Raw genomic sequence first — 17701 nt, forward strand, 5'->3', positions numbered from 1 at the left:
ATTGTAGTTGCATATTTTCTGACTACTACATCCAAGTGAAATTAAAGACTAAAAACTACTTAAACATACAAGATCAAAGATGAACAAGATGTAAATAGCATGAAAAGTAAAGATGAACACAAGCATACACTAGTGGAAAATGGAAGTTAAACTACTCTCAGGACATGAAGTAATATCACGAAAAACGACTGTGTCCATCAGCTGCATTCTAGAAGTGGTTTTTTTCCAAATCGACTGTGTCTGGAAAAAGTTGAATTCTTTAAAAAAAACTACTTTCTTTAACAGTAGATCGACAAAAACTGACAGAAACAGTAGTTTTTTAATGATATTTCATAAAAAAAATTGATATTGATTCAGCTGAATCCAAAGCTGATTCAACTGAATCAAAAACTAAAAACGGGAATTAATTAATAATGACTTCGAAACTGAATATAATAGCGACTTTAAACTCATTTTGTATGGAATAGTGAATTTATTGAATAGTGAATTCAATTTACAATTTCAACTATCTCAAATCTTCAACTGTGTGAAAGTTAAACTTGGATTTACTACTTCCTACTTTCCCTGAAGAATCAATAGATGCTGATATAGTATTTTTAGACGAAGACCTATTTCCCAAATCATACCCAGAATGACCACCACCACTAGCACCATCTCTCCCACCACCAGGCGGAGAACAAAAAGACTCGTTATCAATTTCCCCCGCCGTCTCCTTCAACACCCCAGTCAAAAGGTTGCTGCGAAGCCTTAGGAATTTCATTTACTTTCCCACTGAACATGACTAAATTCTCCCAATCCCACTACAAGGGAGTCTGTATGTTCCACAACATCACTTTTCCGAGTCCAGAACCACCTGCAACCATCCTTTGATTAAAAAAATGTATATATTTAGTGGGGAGTACAAATGGTTTCTCAATTAGGAGAAAAAATACGAATCTGATATCTGGACGATGTCTACCATGAGATAAACCCCAATATATTAAAATTAATAACATTTAACTAGCTTCTCGTAAGAAAAAACAATCATAAATGTCGGCTAAATGTGTACATTCATAACAATGGCACTACCTGTCGAATGTCCAAAGAAAAAACAAGGAATTCGGTGTGTTCAGGAAGAAGTTATCACTTACTGTAATTGATCTTCTGAGTAATATGAATGCCACTCTGTGGTCTTACTCCAATGTCTAGTCCTGTTAAGAGTAAACTGAGCAGTGTAGATGGCTGCAGCAGCTAACAGAGATGGTGGTAACCTAAGCATGTCATGATCAACCAAGGATAGCTCGATCAAGAAAAAGGAGAGAAGTTCAAGCTGGTTCAAAATGCAGACATGTTTATGCAGTGTTGGAATCACAATGTCGAAACTGGGTAAAACTAAGGATGCTAAACATGTTTCTGCAGTGTTAGATTCACAAATCGAAACTGGGAAAAACTAAACACACTTGATAAGAGATATATGACTTATAAGTGAAACATTTACCATAGCAAGAACTTGCTTCCTTGTATAAGCCTTGTCAGAAATTAGAATAAGATCATCTACAACCGGTACTGAAACTTCCTCATACTTGCATGCTAAAAGCATAGCTGTAACTCCAACCAACTGAAGTTTCTTTCGTTCCACAATTTGGTGGGCTAAGAATCTGTCTATAATGTTAACTATAAGGAATAATGTCTCATCCATGATCTCAAATTTATAATGCACCTGTCAAGATTCAAACCAAGAAGGATGCTTAGCATATGTTTTGTTTACCCTTTCTAGGAGATAGAAAATCATGTCAAAATTTCGTATACCTCGATTAACCAATCAACTAGGATGACCCTCATCTTCTCATTGATGTCGGATTGCTGAACCATATAGTTGGGAGATACACAGCTAGAATTCTGCAAAACAGGCAAGGTTCAGTCAAGTTACCTCAGGCTTTACAAGTCTACCCTATCTTACTTTTGCATTCTTACTTTTGAAGTTTTGGGGATTTCAGCAATAAAGAAAGTAAAGGTAAAGTACACTCTCAATTGGAACAGTTAGGCAAAGCATTTGAAGGTATTCAGATTGAAGAATGTCACTAAAGCAAGTAAGACTAGCACTTGATTCTCAAATGTGCACTTTGAGTAAATGGAGTATGTGCACTTTGAGTAAATGGAGTAGGAAAATCAGACAATGCTACACCAAAATAAACCTAAGGAAAACCAATCTATTTCGTATATCACATCTAAACAAAGAGATTACTGGGCAACATTTTGGTTCTAAGAGAAACGAATTACCACTTGACAAGGTTGGTTTTGGTTAGAAATTTGAGTAGCAATCTTTCTTGTAATTGGTCTATGCACAACAACGGAAGGATTTTTGTCACAGATCCCATGATTTCTATACAAAAAATCGCACCGAGGTTGGATACAGCCTTGAGCCACGAAGTACCTATCACGCATTAAGATTCAAGATTCAATTAAACTCATCAAGTAAGAACTAAACCAGAGAAAAAACCTACTGAACCCAAGAAAAATTGAATGAATACGTACTTGATATTCTCATGGATCCTCCAGAAGTTGCATTTGAGATTTGCCCAAGCAGCCTCCTTTTTTATATTAAATTCAGCAGTTTGAAGCAGATCTATTAGAGGTCCAATAATATCATTCTCTTATAACCGACTACAAAAATTCTGAAATGAAAGCATATCCCGTTAGAGCAATTGTCAGAAATTGCAGGAAGGACAAATACAACATTTCTATTTAGAATCCACCTTAAAAACATAATAAACACTACCTGAATCTGGTCATTGTTTCAGGCAGTAATGTTTGAGACAGTACATCAAGCTTATTTCACAGAAGGCTTGCATTCAAACAAACTTTTATTTTCGGCAATAATGTTTGAGATAGTCCAGCAAGCTTCTTTCTTGATGCTTTTAATGGTACTGAATCAACAGGTTCATGAGGTAGGAAAGTGCTTGAAGTTCAAAGATACACTAGATAGAAAACATAAAAAAAAACATAAGCCAACATAAACAAAAACCATTTACATATAACAGTTCATCACATTCCATAAGGATTGATATATACCTGGGTGTGACGATCATCTCAAGTAACAATATTTCCAACCGTGCATAGGGGATGATTGAGTACAGTAGGAGATGGGTGACTACAAAAGAAAATTTCTTTAAAAATTATATACCATGTGTACATATGGCGGAGTCTAGAAACATAATACAATAAAGTGATACTGCAGTAGGCACCAACTTCAATAACAACTTGAATTTTGTCATTTCTACCGTCAGACAGATAGGAAAGGGCCTAAAAGTCATCTGTAAGTACTTGTTCATCAGTGAAATTGATAAGACGCTCAAGAGCAGGGAGTGCAGGCTTTGTCTGCACAAGGAATTCACCAACAAAGAAAATTGATATCTATTAGGGATGACAAGCAGGATACCATAAACCAACCTAACAGTAGTGATAACCGGCGACTTATACCTGTTCAAATGATGGTTGTGGCTTGCCCCAAAAAAATTTAGACAGTCCAGTTGGAATTTCTCAGCGTAGAAAGTTTGGCATGCTCATTTGATTTAATTAACAAAGTAATCAAGGCCCCATGGCCAAGAACAAGATTTCGACACTTAGGTGAAGCACCGTCAACATTCTCAAATGCCCACATAGCCTATATTATAAAAAAAACAAGTGTTAGTCTAAGCCCCATTTGCTTACACATGGTAAGTAACTTCACCTAATCTCATCCATTAAATTAGGCAAAGCACGCCTAGTTACACAAAAAGAAGAAATAATATTTAACAAAACTTGATTCCTTTGGTCTTAAATTTGTTATTATACTGGGGGAACTCAGAATGTGCAATAAAAATTGGGATAGGTCTGTGATCAACTAATGAATCACTTACCAATCCTCAGCCTAAACTATACATATTAACTGACAACGTATTTCTTAAGGGACAAACCAAGGGATTCATAGGTTACGCACCATGTCTAGGGAATTCAAGTAAGTGAATTCGTAGGTCACAATGTCTCCCATGAAGACAGGCTTGCTTATCATCCCTTCCTACCAAAGAGGATCAAGGTAAGTGTATCAACCAACTCCATCAATATGAAACACAAGTACCTAACAAACATAATAAGAAGCTGCATTAGTTCTGAAAAGAGTTGGCCAAGGCAAAAAACAAGCATATCACAAACCAAAACAACAATGACTCTGTAGATCTTTACGGTGATGCTCCAAAAACTTATACAAGACGGCCATATATCGTAAGAAACATCCTAAAAACCATATCACAGAACATAATTGAATGCTAAAATGATTCAAACCTTTGGATTGTATCTTTCTTATATATAACCTCGTAGGGTAGTCATGTAAAAGGACACATAGATTTGGTCGACAGTGCTTACAGCTCCTTCAAGTGAAGTTAAATCTTGCAAATTGTATCCTACTTTTGCATTTAGTTGAAGACCTGGTATTTTTCTGATTTAAACTAAAGCAAAACAAAGATAAATTCAGTACACCAATAATACTAATAAAAAATATAAAAAGAAAAGGTTGAAGATTACTTACAAATTAGTAACAAAATGAGCCAGTGCAGGTAACACCTTTCCAATTCCCTCCAAAAGGATCGCTACCATGTGGAATTCATCTTGTTAGCTGTTGTGGTGAGTTCAAGCTGGTGTAAATAACCCCAAGAGCATCAGCTGTAGATCAAAAACATGCAAAATAAAGATCATTTATTAGTTCAAAAGTCATCTATCACTGCTGCCTGGGGAAACCGACAATCCTCCAATCTAATTCAAAATCTATTCATCCAAATCTTGTAATACAGATTCTAATGAATTTATGCAATGATACCTAAAATCTACTACACTTAACAAGAAACATCATTTGCTAATGTCTGTATAGAAATTCAGCCACTTCAATCTAAGTAGATGACACACATATATCTTAATCCATGGAGAACCTTAGAAGCTAATAAAGATGAATCCTTTTTCTGCAAATTACTTTGTGAATCATAGAATTCAGATATTTTGATGAAAAAAATGAAATATAAGCAACAACCCAAATCTTACAATACCAAATTGACATACTTGAAAATCCAAAAATCAGAAATTGTCATACCAAATGAACACTAAATAAATAAACAACATGACCGAATCATGGATCTGAACTTGAAGCTGAACAACATGACCAAATACAGTTATTATCAACAAATACAATTGAAATCATATAAAGAACTAAAATATGTGAAATTCAACATATAAACAAACAATGAATCCAAATTCTTTCGCAAAAATTACATCGAACAAACTAGATCTACTAAAAACAAGTCAAACTACCAATCAAAATCAAAAAATCTTACAACAGACATCCAACATGATTCAATCAATTTCTCCTCCGATCTTCACGAACCCAGAAAATAAATTCGTTTTTCTTTTTATTCTTCAAGACTTGTATCAATTTTTTATTCAAAGTTAATAAAAAAATTCTGAGCATTCCCTAGAATTTTTCAGAGATGAAGACAAAAATGAAACTGCTGCAGATTCTAGGGTTGTAAAAGAAATGCGGATTTTTTTTTTGGTGTTATTCAAAGTCTGAAACTTCGGGGATGAGATTTGGGTTTAGGAATTTTGGGTATTATTAAGTTGCTGGTGGTGAGTGAATGGAGATGCAGAAGAAGAAAATATGGTGTGCTCGGGCTGATGAAGGTGGTAGATTGGTAGCTGTGGTGGTGAGTGAATGGAAAAGAGAAGAGGGATTACAGGGTTGGGGTTTGGTAGTTGCAGTTTGATCTTTGTTCGAAGAGATAACGAAGATGGAAGAGAGAGGCGCAGAGGTTAGACTAGAAAGAGATAAAGATAGATAAAGTTTGGGGGGACAGAATTTTCGTGCTATAGAAACTATTTACTCTCACAGTGGTTCTTAAAACTCTATATTTTTACAAAAATGCCCCTTAAAAGAACTGTTGTGCCAGAGACAAGTTTTTATAAAACAACTGTTCCTCACAGCATCTCTAGTTACGTCAGCCGAGTAGCAGTGGTTTTCATGAAGCCTAGGAACTGGTTAAAAATCTGTTTTCCACTAGTGATATAACGTGGTTCGGCCATGAAGACCTACGTCCACGGAGAAGAAGATGTTGTCTTATTGATTATAAGGTCTTACCCTTGAAAGTGTTACAGATCTCTTCTAGATTTCTCACTTTCTCTCTATCTAGATTTCTCTCAGGAATTCTCTGTAGAAAGACCATCTAAAATCGTTACATCCGTTGTCCATCTCCTAGTACATGGACTGGTATCTATAGGCCAACTAAACTCGTGGTGATGTGGTCGTCCGAACTTTGTGGGCTGTCTTCCATCGCTCTGGTTTCCTCGGGATGACATCCATACTACTTCTTATGATGGATCGCTGGGTTCTCCCTCCGAGTTGTCTCGCCTTCTCCTGGATCGTGCTGGCCTTCTGTGGAGAACCTGGTGCTCTGGGTCGTAGTATGGATCGTCGAGTCTCTCATCACGATGCGGAACTACCCGCGTCTTGTTCTTATCCTTCATTAAATCCGGTCTTGCTTTTTAGACTTGACCGTCTGAGCAAATTAGATCTTTATCTACACGCGTCAGTCATGTGGCGTTGGTACAGTTTCCTCGACTGAGAAAAAACTACCTTTTGGAGGATGATTCGGTGCTCCTACCTTATCAGCTCATCAGATGTTCATCCCTTAAGATGCTGAAACGTGGCCGTCGGGTATTTTACCCACACATTTTTCTCCTTTTCTTTGCAACTTGCCGAGGGCATGATGGGAAGAAAACTTGGTAATCGTCGCACCTTTTCCGCCACGTCCCTGGCTTACGCCACGTCTGCATCTTTAATGTGCTTTTACCCATCGTACTTGAGGCGACGGTTGGTGGTCCTTTGGTTTCTTATAAAATCTATTGGGAGGAGAGAATGTCGCCTTTAATACCTTTTTCAGAGTTCAGAATTTTTTCATTCTTTCTCTTCTTTGTCTGTTGCTGTTTCTCCTTTACTTCTTGTCTCCCTTAAAGAGACTCACGATGTATGGAAGGAAATCTCCATCTCGAGCTTCAAGACGGTATGGTCCCTCTGCTTTTGTATCTCTTTTTGCTTTCTCCGATGGTTTCCATCGATTCTTCTGTAATCATGCGATTTTGTTGGTATCAACGATTCTTATCATTTTTCCTTTCCCTTTTTGGGCTTTAAAGTTATCTTTGTCATTTTTGACTGATAACTCCTGCTTTTGCTCCAGTTGTGAGGCTTTTCCGCCATTTTATCCGGAAATTCTTGCTGGTATACGTATGTTAGTTTCGGTTTTTCTTTACTTTGTTAGCTGTTTGAACTTATTTCCTTCTGGTTTTGTTTGTTTTCATCAGTACCGGAAAAGCTCCGATGAGAACTCCTAGTTCTGAGCGTTTCGTCGGCCCGTCTGACGATGAGTTTCTTGAATCGGCGAGGGTTAGAAACCATCTTCAACGATTCGAGATTTCTTACGCCACTAACGAGAAGCAACATGGCGTTATTTCAAGGGATCTTCTGGCGGCGAACCCCTGTGGGCCCGATGAGATCATTGTCTCAGTGGGCCAACTTGACGCCGGCCTTCGTCTTCCCCTATACTGTCCATTGAATACTTTCCAGTACGAGGTACTGTGCCTGCTTGATCCTCAGCGAGCCATCAATCATCCCAATGGTAACTTCTACAGGATTGCCCGAGAGTGTAATCGCCGAAGCCAAGGAAAAGTTACTCGTTACGAGTTGAATTGGTTCGATCCTAAACAAAAGGGTTTATAGACTCCTGAAACCTTTGTGGAGAAATATTGGTGTCTTCAGTCCGACACCTATGATGGTTTTGGTGTTGGAGTCTCTAGATCTCGGAAGAGCGCTCGAGATATTACGTACTTGTCCGATTTGGATCCAAAGTTTGCTACTAACCGCACGCTTCGTAAGACCCACGACCCTAAACGGCCTCTTTCTCCTATCCGAGTTAAGGGTCATTATATTTATGGTTGGGATGATCTTGGTAACGTTCTTCCTTGCATTACTGAGATGCATGCTCATCTGCTTGCTTATAGGACCTGGGAGATCAAATGGAACGTCCCTCGTAGGCGGTTGTCCCAGTCTGCTCGGGCTGGCGAGGATGCTAAGGTAAAAAATACTTGTCTTGTATTTTGACGTATATATATATACCTTGCCCCTGTTTTTTTCCTTAGCGGCCGAGGTTTGTTGTGTTTTTGGAAGAGGATGAGGTTGACTGATGGTGCCGGGACATCAAATGCTAGTGCACTTGAGAATGCAATGGAAGTTGATATTGATGCCCTGGTGAGGACTAAGTGTTAGATGTTACTGATTCGTTATTGAATGATCTTGACCAAGCTCTGCTGGCTGATCCGATCGATCCTGACGCTGCTTTTGGATCGGAGATGAGTCTGCCACAGGCGAGTGCTGTTGTTGGTGGCAAGGGAGCAGGGGGTGGTCAAAGTTTGGCTCCGAGAAATTTTGGTTCTCCGAGAATACCAAGTATCTTTGCTAGTGGGTTTCCTTCTACCTCTGCGGGTCCGTCCAACATTCCTTCTGTGCGTCTGTTTAGTGGCGGCTCCGAGTTCATGGCTATGATAATCTCGGATAAGTATGCTCTACTTAGCGAAGAGGAGAAGGATCACATACAGGATTCCTTGGATAGGGCTTCACAGCAGCAGCTTGTATTATCGGTATGTGATTAAAAGCTTTTGCTCCTTGGCGTACTTTTATTATTTTTTCGTTTTTCCCCAGTCTTGACTAGTAGTGTTGGTTGTTATATTTAGAGAAACAATCTTAGAATTGGACTTATCACCAAAGCTCGTGCTGCTGGAAGGAGAGCCAAAGCTGCTGAACAGGAGGCTCAATTGCTTCGTACTGTACTGCAACTGGCTAAGGAAGAAGCATTGGCGTTTCGCCAAGATAAGAAGGATTTGGAAGGTATTTATCTACCTCTTTTCTTCTTAGTATTGCATCTCCATGGTAGGGTTTAGACTTTTGAATGAGTCCCTGTATTGGTAGTGATGGTCAAGAGATTGGAGGAGAAGTTAGAAGATGCTCGCCGTAAGCATGGTAGAGAATGTAGTGAGATTAGACTTGATGTGAGTTCGCATCAGTGTAAGATTGACTCCTTAGAAAAAGAAAAGGTGTTGTTGCAAAAAGATGTTGATGTTCATCGGAATCGTATTGTGGAGCTACGCCATTTGCTGGACAAGGAAAAGAAGATAGTCGTGAAGCGTTTAGATGATATCAAGATACTTCAAGCTCAGAAGGATGAGCTTATTAACTGGAAGTGCGATCATAGGCCTATCATATTACAGGCGGAGGAAGACAAGGAGACATTGAGACATCTCAAGCGAGATTATATCGCTTCGGATAAGGAGCGCGATAGGCATATCTTATCTTGTCCTCAAAGCGAGGCGGCTGTGACTCCTTCAGAAGCAAGGCTTATTGCTCTAGATACCGAGAAGTCCCGTTTAGATCAGAACATAACCACTGTTTTGCATGAAACCGAAGGTTATTTTCATGTTAAGTTGTGCATTGTGTTATGCTAAATATGTTTTGTGGGCTAATCGTCTTTGCTTTTGTGTTGTAGAGATTTGCAAACAAAAGGATGAGTTGGAGAAGAAATTGGAGGAAGAAAGATCGGCTAGGCGTATCCTTGATCAGGAGCTTGATGAATTGGTTAATATCCATGAAGAATAATTGGTTGTCGTTCATGCCGATAGAGCTAAGATCCTGGCCAATCTTCATGCGCAGTACAAGGTTAAGATAACAAAGGCATGCAAGGATGTTGTCCCCCGAGAACGCCAACGAGTTGTTGCTGCGAACATCGATGTCCCTCCGCCAGTTGTCGAGCCCGTACAGGATGCTGCTATCGTCGAGGGCGAGGGATATGTTGAGCAAGAGGCTCCAGGCGATGGACATGCCTGAATTTGCTCCTTTCTTGCTTTTGGTTTCTTATGTTTGGACATAAATTGGTTGGTTTACTTGCTCCTTTTTGGAAACAGTTTCGTCTTTTGTTCGAAAGTCCTCAATTGTGGGAGGCGTAACATTGTTGTTTTTGTGGTAAGTCCTCGTATGTGGGAGGCGCTTTAACTTTGCTGTTAATTGGTATTTAACATTGCTGTCTGGCAACTGCCATGTTTTTTTGTATGATGCTTTATCATGCTTTGGATTATGAAAGAGTTTTGATTGCAATCTGCTGGTCCAACTCTGGGTAACATATCCGAGGAGTGATCAATTCCTTAATTGGTTATGCTATCTCTTACGTTGTTTGGACTGAGGTTATAACAACTTTCATTTAGCCTTCGTTTGTTTTTGCTTAGAGATCGTTGTTGAGCTTTTGCTCTTTTGGGTTAGATGTTGGAGCGTGTTCGCAAGAATGAGTATCTCCTGTTGAAACAGGGTATCGGTCGATATCATGATCGTGACGATGTTACCTTGGGTCTAGTCCGTAGAAGGTAACTGAGGATTGTTTCCCCCGTATTGTTTTGTAGAATGGGGTGTGGCCAGCACCATGCCATAATGATTTCATCTGTTTGATGTGCATGTTAGAAATTCAAATATGATATGACTAGTCCTAAATGTATGTAAAATAGATAGGAAAAAATAATAAAATAAATATTATGACCTAGAATATAAATTTGAATTTAAAATTTAGACAAGTAATAGTCAAAAAGAGTAGTTTTATTAATTTCAAAAGAGGGTGTAAACCCTTAGTACATTTCGAGGGAGGTTTCATAACCTTCTTACAAGTAGGGGCTCATGGCCCTTTCCTCAAATATGAACGTGCTAAACATCAACCTTCATGGGTCGTGTGATGTCAGGAGTCTGCTAATGCTTCTCATTAGTTTGTAGTGGTAGTTGGGCTTTTGTCTGTAGCCAAACTTGTGAAGGAGACCTTTCCGTCAGTGAGTTGTTTTTCCCTAGTCTGATTGGGCTTAGGAGCTGTTGTCGCCTTTTTGATGAGTGGCTAGGGGTTTAGTGCAAAGTCATCTAGGATGGGCGTCTTTGTTCGTTCAAGGTACGTCTGCATGCTATCCTTGCTAATGCGGTGGTTGTAACCTGAGTAACAATCTATGAAAGATAGTAAGGCACTTATAGGCGCAGTACTTATGTCAGCAAACTTCTGTGAGCTGTTGTAGGGGGAATTCTTCAAGATGTTTTGGGTGCCGGTGTATGTTGTTTTGTTTTTAGGACAACCCTCGATCTCAGTGTGAGTACGAGGTATGACTTCTCCCTCCTTGGGGAGGTCCTGTGATTGCTATAAGAGTCGTGCTACCGGCTTCGAGGCCACGGTGTTGCACGAGGCTTGGGTGCCAGGAGAGTGTGTCGGTGCATCGCTTATTTCCATGTAGTCATGGGTCTCGGCTGGGATATTGATGCCTCTAGCTCTCCTTTCTTTTGCCTTTGGGGAATTCATTTTGTTCTTGCCGTTTTGCACATCCATCTTGTAACAGTACTTTGCCTCGCCAGAGTCTCCAATGATTTCTTCCACTCCGTCAGGTGTTGGGAATCTTAGCCTTTGATGATATGTGGAGGTCATTCCTTTGATTACATGTATCCAGGATCGTCCGATAATGGTTGTGTAGGGTGACAACACGTCTACCATGCAGAATGTGTTTAGGGTAAGGATTCTTCCCACTCGGATCTCTAGTGTTATCTTCCCTCTTGGGCGAGTGGACGACCCGTTAAAGCCAAATATGTTGTATGTAGATGGTACGAGGCACTCTTCTTTGAGGCCCATTTGTTTGAATGTTTCTTAAAACAATATCTCCACAGAGCTGCCACCATCAATTAGATTTTTGGGCATTGCCCATGGTAGCGCTTTGTTTTTTACTACCTCGCCCTCGCATTCGGGAGTGTGATGGCCATCGTGACCACAAGAGGATCGTTGTGATTATGTCCTCCTTCCACTGCTTCCGAGGCTGAAAAGCTGATAGGAAATTTCATCCATTCCTCCATTGCAGGTTCTCTGGCTACACTGTAGACTTCATCGCCTTTAAAGTCTCGCTTGTGTATTCTTCCAGTAATGTTTACTTCTCACACAGGGGAGGTAATCTCCGAGCGTGAGATGGTGTTGCAGCCTAAATACTGCGCCTCGCGAGGTATCTCCACGCGAAGTATGGGTGCCTCAGTTGTTGGTGGAGCTGCTGGTTGCACCACATATTCTTGCATCTTGCCTTCATTGACCATGTCTTGCAATACCTTCTTTAGGTCCCTACACGAATCCGTTGTGTGGCTGTGGAATTGATGGAATTCACAGAAGTCAGACCGATTTTTAGTTCGTTCTGGTTGCTGACCTCTATTCCATGGGTAGGTAATTGTGTGTTGTCCGTCGATCTTCTTGAGGATCTCTGAGATTGGTGTGTTTAGATTCCTATAGACAGGGTCTATAAACTTCCCCTTCTTTTGTTGGGTCTGATCTCTTCCTTCCCATCCTCCAGTCCGATGTTTATCGAACTGGGTTGGACCACCATTGGATCGCCCTGCTTCTTGGGATGGAAGGTTCTGTGGTTCTACCACGTTGGTTCCTTTCACCATTTTGTTATAAGTTCCGTCTTGGAGTTCCTCCAAGGCAACATAGTCTTCTTGGATTACTCTTAGTTTACCCAGATTCTTTGGCATGCCCTCATGCATACGGACAAAGAGTGGGTCCGTCTTTCTAAGACTGTTTTTAAAGCCCAAGGTTGCATAGTCTTCGGGGACATTTCCAATCCCGGCGCATAGCTTCCTCCATCGTGTGACTAAGGAACGGAGTGACACGTTCGTCCCTCTCGATATTTGGAACAACGCGTCAACTTCAGGTCGGATTCGACTATTGTGAATGTACGTCTCTAAAAATAGCTCGGATAGATGGTGGTCAAATGACTGAACTGGGCCCTTGTGCAGATTGTTGTACCATAATAGGGATTCATCTTTTAGGCTAGCAGGAAAAAACTTGCACAACACCATATCATAATGGTCCCATTGGGTGAGTGTCATGCGATAAGTCCTTAATTGCTCAACTGCGTCTCCTGTTCCAATGAACGGGGATGCAAACGTTGGCAAAGATCTTTTCCTTGGAAATGTCAATCTCAGTAGATTTTGACAAAGGGGTGATTCACCTACTTCTCGCAAGACTACCGCTAGTTTATGGTTCTCATGTTTTCCTGCTTTTTCTCTACACATGGCTTCGATCCTGTTGACTCGTTCTTGGAGCTCGTCGTCGCTTCGCCTCGTTTCGGCCTTCTTTCTTCTTCCCACAGCTCTCTCGGGTTAGAAAGAGGGTTTGATGTAGTGACGCCTTGACCGCCCCGAGTCATCATATGACTGCTCAACGTATGACACAATCTTGGAACGAGTTGACCTCGAGTACCCCCTTATCCAAGGGTTGGTAGATGCGAGATTCTCGGCCTGACAGTTAGTTTTTACTTCGTCGATTCGTCTTTTATCTCGCGATGTTTTGGGTCAACATATGATGAACATTTAGAGGGACTTCCCTCGTGATCGGGTATACCTCGGCTTCCCTTGGGGAAGCGATCTGTTGTTTCCTCGTTAGAGGTGTCTGGGATATCAATTCGTTCATCATCTTGCAAATTTTCAAGGGGGATTTCTTCCTCCGGAATTTCCTCAATAGTAAAGAGTGACACCTTCTTCTTGGCCTTTCGTCTTAGTCTGCAGTTCCTTCATTCTAACTTCTTGTTTCACCTTTCGAGTTTCACCAATCTTTCATGCCGAGCCTCTTGAGCTTTCAGGATGGATGCTATAGCAATATTAGCTTCGGCGAGGTCAGAAGGATTACTCTTCTTGTCCTCGGAGCTGGATACTCGCCTTGGCAAGTGGTTCAACCCTCCTGGTTGAGTAAGATGGATATCATTATTCTTGTCGAAGGGGTTTCCCTCGCCTTCGGATCTAGAATTGTCAGTCAGTCCTTCCCGATATTGGTCATCGGGTTGTCCCTCGCCTGGGATCAGAGCTTCTCCTTGCTTTATATCGTCGAGTCCTTCTGTTTGGGCTCCACCATTTTCACCTTGGCTCGTATGAGCGGATCGTCTCGTAACTATTACCTTCCCCTGCAACATATGCAATAATACTTAATTTGTCTTTTCTCTAGAAAAGTGGGACCCTAAGTTTGCAGGTCACGTGCAATTACTGATTTATAGTTCAGACTAGACAGTTTAGTACAGGGAGACTTTGCAGTAAATTTTTGGAAACATATGAAAATGTCAAAACATTCATTTCAAGCGTGAGGTATTAATGACGGAGGGAAAGATGTTTTTCCAGTCCTCTCTTTTCGAGGAAATAACTCCATCATTACGCCTCCTGTTTTTAGGAAAAGAATCTTATCAGGATGATTGAGTGCGTTTTCCCATTCTAGGAAACATATCTTATCGTCTTTTGACTTTTGATTATAAACAAACTTAGAGTTTGATGAACGATTATGTACTCATTAATCATTCCCCTTGACTTAGATTTAGCTTCTTAAGAAGGAGATCTTGGACTTTGTTGAGTTTGATGATGAACATCACGAAAAAGTTGTCTTTTCAACTCTCATAAGGTGATTTCTTCCTTATGTAGTTTACTGACTTGCAAATCTTCCCAACTCTTTCATGGAGGAGATCGTTTGAGAACCGAAGTGTTTGAAACTCCATGTTTACTCCAATCTACAACTCTCCTGAGCTTCTTGAGGAAGATGAAAAAATCTTTATAATAACGAAAAAATCTTTTGAAAAAATTCATTAAAGTCACAGATCTGTTAATCCTGAGGTTCTTCTAGACTACCAATATCGTGAATATCGAGTTTGAGTCCGAACTCTACTCATTCATCTCAACAGAAATATTATGGAGATGGTTAAAACTATAGTGATTTTACTAGGGAGGTAGATTATATCTTCATACCTCCCTGTTTCTAGCGCCAAAATGTAGTTGCATATTTTCTGACTACTACACCCAAGTGAAATTAAAGACTAAAAACTACTTAAACATACAAGATCAAAGATGAACAAGATGTAAATAACATGAAAAGTAAAGATGAACACAAGCATATAACGTGGTTCGTCCATGAAGACCTTCGTCCACGGAGAAGAAGATGTTTTCTTATTGATTATAAGGTCTTACCCTTGAAATTGTTACAGATCTCTTCTAGATTTCTCAGTTTCTCTCTATCTAGATCTCTCTCAGGAATTCTCTATAGAAAGACCATCTAAAAACGTTACATCCGTTGTCCATCTCCTGTTACATGGACTGGTATTAATAGGCTAACTAAACTCGTGGTGGTGTGGTCGTCCGAACTCGGTGGGATGTCTTCCCTCGCTCTGGTTTCCTCGGGCTGACATCCATACTACTTCTTACGATGGCTCACTGGGTTCTCCATCCGAGATGTCTCTCCTTCTCTTGGATCTTTTTGGCCTTCTATGGAGAACTTGGTGCTCTGGGTCGTAGTATGGATCGCCGAGTCTCTTATCACGATGCGGAACTACCCACGTCTTGTTCTGATCCTTCATTAAATGCGATCTCGCTTTTTAGACTTGACCGTATGAGCATATTAGATCTTTATCTACACGCGTCATTCATGTGGCGCTGGTGCAGTTGCCTCGACTGAGACAAAAATACCTTTTGGAGGATGATTCGGTGCTCCTACTTTATCACCTCATCAGATGTTCATCCCTTAAGATGCTGAAACGTGGCCGTCGGGTATTTTACCCACATACATATGACCACATGACCATTGGAGAAGCTCTTACCGTGTTTTCTTTCGGATTTTTTTTCTCCTTGGTGCAATGCTATAACGCTCTAATTCGTGAGCTGTCTCCAAGCTTTGCGTTAGATAGGATCCGAAAACACTTCTGTCGTACTAATTCATAGTCAACACATCGTATTTAGCCATCGATTCTATATTCTAAGATCTAGATTACGTATAACTGAACTGATGGACAACATTTGGACAAAGAAAAATGGTGCGCGTTTTAGCGCGTCTAGTCATTCTTGTGTCTAGAGGATCTCCCAACACACATATTTCGAACATACTAATCAACACTTTTTTTAGCGCGTCTAGTCATTATTGTCCTTATTTTTGTCGATGGTCACATGACATTCAGTGACTGGTCGCATGGTTCCGTATACGACTGATCATTGTCCAAAAAGGTTTTTTTTTTGTTCTTGGTTGGTTTTACAGTTCGTTCACCATATGCTCCTTATGGTGAGTTATTAATTATGATAAACAAACAATAAGAGCTCCAAGGTGTAGTTGCAGGAAAACCTACAACCACACCCCAATGTATCTAAACAATAACCTAAGTAATCATAATGAATTCTTTTATTTATTATCAAGGTTTTAATTGGACACAAAGGATTACAATGACTTTACTTGCTCTCCAAATAAATTTTATCACTCCTAGTTTCTTGTCTAACACACACTAAAAGATATCTCCTCTATGTGATGACTTCTTTCCTTTATATAGGATTCCTCATAATGGATGACAGCTAAGAGACGCATTATTTTCGGAATCACTGTGCGTTACATTTGCTCATGTATACTCACTCATTCTCGCACAGCTTATACTTCGCATGGATCATCACACTTTACTCGTGACTTTGCTGACATCATCCAATACGTCACTTCAACTTTGCCATGTGCGATAACCCTCGCTTACATCAGATAATCCTTACTTCGCATAGTTATTGATATGTGCGATATTTCATTCCTACATTTTGCCTCTTATCATTTCGCTTACATTGTGAAGTGAGCGATATGAGAAATTTCCATCCTATAATATCGCATGTATGTATTGGTGTGATGATTAAGATGCACACAATACACTTGCAAGTATACAAGGTCAATATTTGTAGTAAAAGAGTGAATAGGGGTTTGTCCACAGGGAGAGGAGCATATGAGAAGTTTTCCTAACTAAGATGTGTAATAAGCTAAGGGCAGGCAAGGTTTCAGGCAGAGAAATAAGAACACAAGGTAAGGCAATAGAGAAGCAGGCTAAGAACCAAAGCAGGGAAAGATAAGCAAAGAACCAAAAATGCAGGGAAAGGCAATAAAGAAGCAGTTAAGAAAAGCAACAAACAACCAAGGCTTGGCAGCCAAGGGCAAGAGGCAGGATTGTGTTCAGTGCACTGACTTCAGTGCACAATAGTTATAAAATGCAAGAAAATGAAAGGCAAGAAAAGTAACAGGTGATACAAGCATACAAGACTGAAATTAAAAGTGACTGAAATTAAGATTGATTAAAAGAGAAGTGGTGGGCAAGCCAAAGCATATGATCCACCTTGTATCCTAATCAAGTGACATGGTCTAGGTTAAGTTCAATCCTAAGCATACAACTAGAAATGAAAGAACACCAACTTGCTCACTAGTCTACCCCTAGCATTGGCTGTCTTTTGACAGTACAGCCAATCACAGGCTCTATGAGCATTGACATCTCTCATTTGCACAATCTAAACACAGCAGGGAAGAACTATCTAGCTCATTCACACTTGACAGTGCACAAGGCTTCACTGAGCCTTGGCCTGAAGATGATTAGCTCATGCTAACCATGAAGTGACAAACATCTACATACATAGATATTCATACATAACTAGCAACATATCAGATAATTCAACACATAAGCAACTTGCAACTGTTAACTGAGAAGAACACTGAAATTGAAATTCATAAAATTTTAGCAAATTCTCTACTGGCTAGTCCAGAGAGGTAAAAAATAGTCTTCTACA

At 40.1% G+C, this 17701-nt stretch overlaps 2 protein-coding genes across 2 annotated transcripts; both read right to left on the reverse strand.

Moving 5' to 3' along the window:
• Window positions 1-800: 800 nt before the first annotated feature.
• LOC113316353 (G2/mitotic-specific cyclin-2-like) lies at window positions 801-4611 on the reverse strand. Its single transcript, XM_026564552.1, has 10 exons — window positions 4544-4611; window positions 4381-4453; window positions 4171-4251; window positions 3959-4036; window positions 3590-3643; window positions 3304-3357; window positions 1789-1878; window positions 1440-1699; window positions 1131-1361; window positions 801-864 (listed from the first exon to the last, which is right to left on the reverse strand). Exons 1-10 carry the CDS (start codon window positions 4609-4611, stop codon window positions 801-803), a joined length of 1053 nt encoding a protein of 350 aa, XP_026420337.1.
• Window positions 4612-12043: 7432 nt separating this feature from the next.
• On the reverse strand, window positions 12044-13171 carry LOC113316354. Its single transcript, XM_026564553.1, has one exon. It carries the CDS (start codon window positions 13169-13171, stop codon window positions 12044-12046), a length of 1128 nt encoding a protein of 375 aa, XP_026420338.1.
• Between the last annotated feature and the right edge of the window lie 4530 nt (window positions 13172-17701).

The sequence above is a fragment of the Papaver somniferum genome, chromosome 10 (genome assembly GCF_003573695.1).
Source record: "Papaver somniferum cultivar HN1 chromosome 10, ASM357369v1, whole genome shotgun sequence".
Classification (NCBI taxonomy): Eukaryota; Viridiplantae; Streptophyta; class Magnoliopsida; order Ranunculales; family Papaveraceae; genus Papaver; species Papaver somniferum.

Bases quoted from the DNA above. Each gene is read 5' to 3' on its own strand.
- LOC113316353 (XM_026564552.1), bottom strand. From the start codon at position 4,611: ATGGTAGCGATCCTTTTGGAGGGAATTGGAAAGGTGTTACCTGCACTG. The intron at 4,037-4,170 runs GTTTGTGATATG...CCTCTTTGGTAG, and splicing joins ACAGAGTCATTGTTGTTTTG to GAAGGGATGATAAGCAAGCC. The intron at 865-1,130 runs GTAAGTGATAAC...TTTTAATCAAAG, and splicing joins TACTCAGAAGATCAATTACA to GATGGTTGCAGGTGGTTCTG.
- LOC113316354 (XM_026564553.1), bottom strand. From the start codon at position 13,171: ATGTGTAGAGAAAAAGCAGGAAAACATGAGAACCATAAACTAGCGGTA.